Here is a 7583-nt window from a genome sequence, read left to right as displayed (position 1 = left end):
TGCTGAAAAACCAACCCAAGCTAATTGAGTTTCTGAGCAACTTCCAGAAAGAGAGAACGGATGATGAACAATTCACTGATGAGAAGAACTACCTGATTAAGCAGATCCGAGACTTGAAAAAGCCAACGGCATGAAGAACTCCTCTCGTTTTCCACTGCAGGCATTAATCTCATTTGTTACGTTCCTCTGTGTCCCTTAAACACCACAATAGTGCTTGAGAAGGCACAGCAAGTGCCTGGTTTTTATTTTGTCTTTGTTCCTAGATGTCAAGAGTATAGGGGTTTTACATGAAAACTAAAAAAACAAAGGTCTAGAATAATATATTATTTTTAATCAAGACTATAATTATTTATGTCAGTTTAGAATCTCTCTGTAATAGAAGCTTGTTTGATGGATTTTCACTTGTGCTCAAGAAGAATGAACCTCTCTGCTTAACTTTATCAGCAAACTCAAGCTGTTGGTGAGTGCACAGAGTAGGTCTTCTGAGGACTGTAATGTTGTTCCTTTGCACCTGTAGTTGCGACATTGTTCTAGTGCTGCACACACACAAGACTGTGAAAGAGCACAACATTTGTCTCTGGAGTTAGCTGCACTTACAGATTGGGTTCGTTAGTCAAAACAGCGGGAGATGAAAAAGCAGTAAGGGTCACATTTTCACTTTATTTTTGTGTTCTTTCATCTTTTAAGTTTTCTTTTCCCCAAGATCAGAGGTTTTCTATTCAGTGCTAGGGAATGGATGAAGACATCAGCCAGATGAACTGTTTCTGCCTCCCTCCCATTTTCCCATAAGTGATCTACCTTGTGCTACAGCACAGACTATTCCCATCAGCTCCCAAGCAGACTGATGAGGAGCAGCCCCAGGTACGCGCTGCCCATGTGCTCCCCAATGGGAAGAAAGCAAAAGCAACCTCGCTCTGTCAAGGCCTATGCTGTATTGCTAATAAAGTCATCCTGCACCTACCAAAATCATTAAGAAGCCTGTCCCCAGCTTCAGTGAGAATAATTTTGGGTGGTGGCCAGAGCTACGTGGCTGGATCGTGACAAGCCCTGAGCCCCGGCACCCGTGCGAGAGAAGGGTCCTCAGCGTCTTCCCATCTGGATTCAAATCCTGGCTGTGCGAGCCAGGGTTGTGCCGAGTTCAGCAAGGGGATGCTGAAATGGCCTCAGCCTGAACTGCTTAGTGGCCCAGGGTCCCCAAGTCATTTGGGAGCTGCAGGCGCTCTCAAAGCCGAGAGCATTTACTGGATACCTAAATCAAGTGTGGGAGGCCACTTAGCAGCCCCAGGCACCAAAGGTTATCTATAGTCTGGCGTTTTCTATGCTTGCTCATCCCGATGTGAATTCAGGTTCGGCTTTGAAGTTATAGAAAGGGAAATTGTTGCACTGTTAATGTTTTAAGTTTAGTAAGTTCTGTGGTCCAAACAGTGTCTCCTGGGAGTGTCTGAAGAGTTTTTGGGGTCTTTTGTTTTCTAGCGGGAAATGAAAACGTTACTCTGATGCTTTATTAGGAAGTGGAGTTTGAGAGCAGGGAGTGGAAATTTCTTGAATTTTTCTGCAGGGTCTAAGTTCTGAGTTTTCCTATTTGTTGTAACACAGTTTTCTAGCTAAAATGCTAGCTAATGCTTCAGTTAAAAAGGTGACACTGAATTGTAAAAACAGAACAAGACTTTTTCCTTCATAAAACTGTTGTATATTGGGGTGACTGATACTTTAATTTATGTGCTTTAGAAAAGGGATGAAATGGAACAGATTGTGGATTCATGTTTTTTTTTAAATGTCAGATACACACAAAAAATGTACATCTTAGTTGCCTGGAATTTAAAAAAAAAAAAATATTTACAAGCTATTAAAGGCATTATTACTGATCACCCCTTATTTCTATCTCTGTTTTTTTCCTCTTGCCTTTCTGGATAGCCAGACTCTGCGTAGTGCTAAATTCTTTCTCTCCTTTGCCAACCAGTTTCAGCAGATGGCGAGAAAGAGAGACAAGCACTGTCTTCAGAGCTAATGCACTCTGAAGGCATCACATCTGCAGCCCTGGCTGGCAGGGGGCCTGATAAGCCAGGCTGCAAGTCCAGCTTAGCTTGACTGCGATCTTCACCCCCAGCCCCGTGGGTAGGGCTCACCCCGAGTGCTAGCTCGCAGGTCAATAAAGGAGCATCTCCAGAACCACAGTCCTCAGAACTAGTCATTTAAGTCTGATCCTCTGCGATTTGGAGCCTGAAACCGAAGGGCGCTTGGCCGTGCTCTGAGCTCCTGCGGTGGGGCTGTCTCCAGGGCTAGATTAACACAGAGGCACGTGTCCATTGCCTCAGTCTCTGGAGTCACATGAGAACATCGGGCTTCCAGCCCGTGCTCGGAAGAAGTCTCTAATGGTGTATTGCGGGGGAAGGCCTGCCCTTGAGAACGTGAGTGTAACCCATGCAGACATGCCCAGCGCATCTGTGAGGGTGGTCAGTGCTGTGAGCCACTCCTGTCTGCACGGTCTGGACACTGAAGCGCAGTTGAAGACATCAAAACCTGGCTGTAGTATGAGGAGCGGTTACACCCACACCCCGGTGTTGGCGTAGGCAGAGCTGTGGCAGGCCACGAGGGAACAGAGCGATGGGCCCCATCCCTGCAAAAGCAGCCTTTTCCAGCACGAGCAGACATCTGACAGCAGGATTAAGTGATAAGGAGGGCTTGTGAAAAAGGGGTGTGTGTGCATGTGTGTCTGCAAGAGAGGGAAAAAAGGAGTGGTCTTACAGTAAAATGACATGTGCCAGGCCCCTTGCAGCTTATCATACAAGAAGCCAGTCCTGAAGTAGATATTGCCAACATACCTCAAAGTAACTGCATCTTCCCCAAGCCCAACTTGCTTAGCTCTTTGAAAGAAGAAAAAGCAGAAGAAATGGTGCAAGCCAAAATTAAGCACCATGATAATATTTCACAGCAGGTAGGGACACATCCCTAATTAAATGAAAATTAGGTCTTTTCTAATGCAACTTTAAAATAACAATAGAACTAATTTCCTTTGGTGCATTCAATCAAGGTATTTCTTCTGCCTAAGTGACTGCTCCCACCAGGAACTCACAATTTGTCTGAAAGTAATATCTGGGGGCAGCTGTGTGATTGCAGGACACAGTTCATCAGGATGAGGACAGGGAAGCAGATTCTAGTCTAGAGAGAGAAAGAAGCTGGAGGACTCCTGGGCTGCAGCCTCTCCATTCCAATCCCCACCCAGCATTCAGGGGGGTTTTGGATCGTACAAATGAATCTCTGCCAACATGCGATGTATGATGCCGCACATAAAACCTTATTTGATACAGCAGGGTGCCAGGAATCTTTGAAACATAAGCTTCTGTCCTGGGATTTGGGCAGCTTGTTCTACTAAAAAAAAGTAGTGGCAACAGCCTCCTCTGTCTGTAATGGCATGTATGCCAGCAGGTGTGAACCAAGGGGGAGGATGCAGGACTCTGGCCTTCAAGAAACGTGGGCGTTAAGACCACTTGAGCCTCTCAATCTGTATGTTCCAGGGACAAGATCAGATGAGAAAGGAGAGAATGACTTGGACCTTGTAATCTAATGATAAAAGCAATCATCGCATGAGGAAGAGGATCTGGATCCCATTTGTCCTCTGGTGCGTGCTTTGCTCATCTATGAAATTGGAGCAGGGCTAAGAGAACCCAGGCCTCTTTCCAAAGGGTGCACTGAGAAGCTTTTTCTCTGGGCCAAAAAATGCTTCATTTTTCTGTCTGAAGTAGAAGCACATTTTGGCTGGAAGCACCTTCCTGCAGAATGTCTTATCCCTGGTGGTACAAGACATTATGAAGGCAGAGGCGATATAGGTTTTGGTCACTCTGACATGAAAGGGAATTGTACCTAGCTCTCCCCCTTCTTGTCTAAGCACACTTGCATAAAAATACAGGTTTCCATGGCCTTACACCATTTATGGACTTGCACTTTGGCACCTGCCACTTTCCCTGTGCAGAGCTCACTCTGCATTTGCCTTGAGCATCGCCCACTGGACTCGTACACATGGCCCACAACTGAACAGCATCAAGCAGCTGAGGACTACATAGACCATAAGGATTTGTTGCATTTATTGCCAAGCAGTAAAACCCCATTTCATAGCTCTTACACTGATGGACCTAAAGTGGCTAGCTGCTTTCCTGTCGGAGCAGACAGGTGCCAGAAATTCTGCTGGGCTGCAGTGCGCCTGGGGCTGGAGCTGGAGACACCTAGCACTCACTGATGCCTGGTGATGAATGCAGGCTCCTAAGGGCCTTCACTGCTGGAGTCCAAGTCCTGGAACATCAGTTTTTGGCATAAATGCAGGCCTGGCCTCAGGAACTGATATGTTCCCCCTTCCAGGCAGTGCCTTAACAGAGAGCTCAGCCAGTCTTTCTGCCTGTTCAGAGCAAATCCAGGGCTCCTCTCCCACTGAGTGACAAGCCCAGTGAGCTATGGAGTTACTCACTCAGGCCCACTGCACATTTATTCCATACACGTGCACCAAGTGGAACAGCACAAGCTGTTAAGGCTGGGCAGGAGGTGTCCCAGATCCTCTAGTGGAAGGTCCAACCCCACAGCGAGAGAGGCAGTCCTGCTGGTGAGAGTTGCTGTGGCCTGGGCAAGAGAAGGAGCTAAAGTCACTGCCAACCCAGCCCATGCTGAAGGGGAGCCTTGCCTCCAGCAAAGGCTGGCATCCCTCAGCCTGCAGTGCCTGAGGCCACAAGGCAGCAGCAGTCCAATCCAAGCTCTGAGCACAGTTGATGCTGGGATGAGGCTAATGGAAAACCCAGCACAAGGTTGGCAGTTTTGGCCGTGTGGGTCAGCAGTAAGCCAAGCATCTCACAGGGCTGTGTCTTGGCCCGGCTCCCCCGAGAGCCTCAGGGAGACGCAGGCAGCGAGCCCAGCCCTCCTGACTCATGGTCCTGCACCACAGCCCTGCCTCGTGCTGGCCCCTCTTTCCAGGAATGTGAAAGCAGGAAAAACAATCAAACAAGCAACCCCTTTCCTATGGCATCAGTTGTGAGTGGCTTCACAAAGCTACAGTAAAAATGACTTTTGCGACCTCCGGCTGTGTCACAGCGCGAGTGGCAGGAGGATGGGGAAAGCCAGTGCCCAGGGTGCAGCGCCACCTTGGCTCTGGCCAAGCCATAGCCAAGCCCAGCTGTGCCAGAGAAGGGCGGGGGCTCCCCCTAAACACCCACACCTATCTGGCTTAGTATTGACTGGGGTACTGGGGACGGGGGTGTCCCAGCTGTTAAGACAGCGTTCTGCCTTGCATCGTGCAGCTGAACACTGTAATTCACCTTTGCTACAAGAACCCCATGGCTATTTTTCATCACTGTATGGCACTGCCAACAGCTAGGAGGGCTTTGCTACTGAGCCTTCACCCCAGGAAAGCATGGCATTGCCCTGGCCATCTGTGAGATGTCAGATATCTGCTGCAGTGCAACACAAGAGGTATGGCTCAGGTGTATGTCCCACACCACCTCACTCTCCTCCCTCTCTCGGTATGCCCATTTTGCATCTTGCTAGTGCTGCCTGTAGGGGCTGTGAGCTTCTCTCCCATGTGTATATTTGGGAATAAAGCCCCATAGTCCCATGGCCAAACGTGTAATTTACTTACTTACTTGTTTTAACTGTCACAGCATGCCATCAGGCACCTCCAGCATGTTAAGGTTTCACAAGTTGTTGGGCAGAAAGCACTTGACCACCAAGGTGACAGGCACAAACAAAGTCCTTTGGATACACAACAGGCACCAGCCCAGTCACTGCACCATAGCCGAGCTCCTCACAGTTAAAGCAACATAAACCGCCCAACTCTGCAATGCAGCTTTCCTGGGGAGAGCTACCAGTCTGCTAATGAATGGAGTTATGTCTTCTGAGGGCACAGAGAAGACAGGAATGTGTCTTTGGGGCCATGAAAGCGCCTTGCTCAACTCTTATGAATAGAAGCCCTTTATTTCCAAATTGCCGGGTACGTACCTCTACTAAGTGCAGTTTTGGCAATGCCCTTCAGTTCGCTTGTAGAACAGCTGGCCTGACAAGGAAGGGTTTGGAGCAGATTTAAAAATACCCTTGTCAAAGCAGAGCCCATTGCATCTGTTCAGAGCTTTGCGCAAACACGCAGGCAGGGTTAGCTTTTCAGCAGGCGGCACACCCAGGCACAGCCCTGCCCTGGCAGCTAGGAGGGAGCAAACAAACCCGTCATTTTCTCAGGCAGATGGTCAGATGCCCAACGGGCTCTGTATGCATAGGACAAGCGGGAGCCCGCAGACAGCAGGTCTCATGAGCTCCGACAGGGAAAGTGGAGAAAGGCACCTCCTCCCCATTTTAAAGCTGGGTGTGGGGGGAAAACTTACATGCATGGATGGTCTTGCCTTGAGCCCTAAGGAGTGTCAAGGGCAGAACCACAATTAGCTCATGGGACAGAGCAGGTTCTCATTCTGGGCTGACAGCAGTGGCTAATGCTTCCTGTCAAAGGCTCAAAGGACAGAGACACTGGGGACAGGCCTACCGGCAGGCAAGGTGGCAGTACCTCCCAGGGGATGGCAGGCATTGCCGAGGGAGGAGAGGCATATGTTCATTCCAACAGAAGACCCAGCTGTCCTGCTAATAGACACCACTTCTAGCCATGCAGCCAGGCTCTGCTTCTGCTGTTTTTTGCTTTTGCTAGATGAATCTGTCTTGCCCCATGATGGGAATGAAAGGCCAGTAGCAGGTGGATGTACTGGCATTCATACTATTTTAAATACATCTTTCAGGTATTTCTGAAAGGACATTGGGGTGGGACGGGGGAATGTGTCTATGCTGGCATTTGTATGACGTGTCCCTAAGGCCTGGTTTCTGCTGAAGTTATTGTTCAAATGCTTCATGGTTTCCCCAGGCTTCATCAACTCCTTATTTATTTCTCCAAGTCAGAACATTTAGCTGCCCTGGGGGAAAATTTACTGGCAAAGCAGTGAGGTGACCTCATCAGAGCCGGAGTAAAGATAGTTAAGCAATGAAGGCAAAGGGGGAGAAAAATGCAGGCAGACTGCAACAGCTTCGTTTTTGTTAATGCACCCTTCTCGTAACACATTGCAGAAGTACCATCTACATTAAAGCTGGTACAGACCCCATCCCTTCCACAATGGTGGGAACGCACAGTGGTCCTGTAGCTTCAGGAAGACCACCTGGTGCTGAGGGAGAGCCCGGCTCCTCAGGAAAACAAAGTGGAAAGTTGCAGGTACAAAGGGAGGATACTTGGAGTGCAGAAGATAGATGTCACACTGCAAAATACCCCAGGGAAAAAGCTCAGCATGCCTGTTCCTAGCTCAAACACGGTTACGCCTGTGCTGTTGCCAGTCACGCGAAGCCCGTTACCTCTACGACAGTCACACCAGCCTCCTCCTTCCCTCTTCCCATGTACGAGTTTTGAGCCGCCTCAAGCGTTCTGGCATTTACAACCAGCATCAGCACACCTTTGTCTTTTGCTGTCCGCAGCAGAACCAGCAGGAGGAGGAGGATTTTCTGGAGGTCTGTAGAAGCTTTTACGGTAAAACAGAGCCCTGCCGTGTCAGCCGCGCGGCCCGGGCCCCGGGCGGGCCCTC

The 7583-nt window shown here is 49.0% G+C and overlaps 1 protein-coding gene across 1 annotated transcript in view; it reads left to right on the top strand.

The window, feature by feature from the left end:
* The window catches only part of LOC104616968 (calcium-binding protein 39-like), a gene marked incomplete at its 5' end in the record, with an annotated part of 14102 nt that extends 13968 nt beyond the window's left edge, over positions 1–134 (top strand). Inside the window, 1 exon segment of the mRNA XM_010282154.1 lies at positions 1–134. This exon segment is cut by the window's left edge and continues 10 nt beyond it. Coding sequence (XP_010280456.1) covers positions 1–134 — 134 coding nt within the window.
* Between the last annotated feature and the right edge of the window lie 7449 nt (positions 135–7583).

This window comes from Phaethon lepturus, unplaced genomic scaffold (assembly GCF_000687285.1).
Source record: "Phaethon lepturus isolate BGI_N335 unplaced genomic scaffold, ASM68728v1 scaffold51472, whole genome shotgun sequence".
In the NCBI taxonomy this organism is placed as follows: domain Eukaryota; kingdom Metazoa; phylum Chordata; class Aves; order Phaethontiformes; family Phaethontidae; genus Phaethon; species Phaethon lepturus.
The sequence above is the reverse complement of the archived record's forward strand: the minus strand, read 5'-3'. Positions and strand labels throughout refer to the sequence as shown.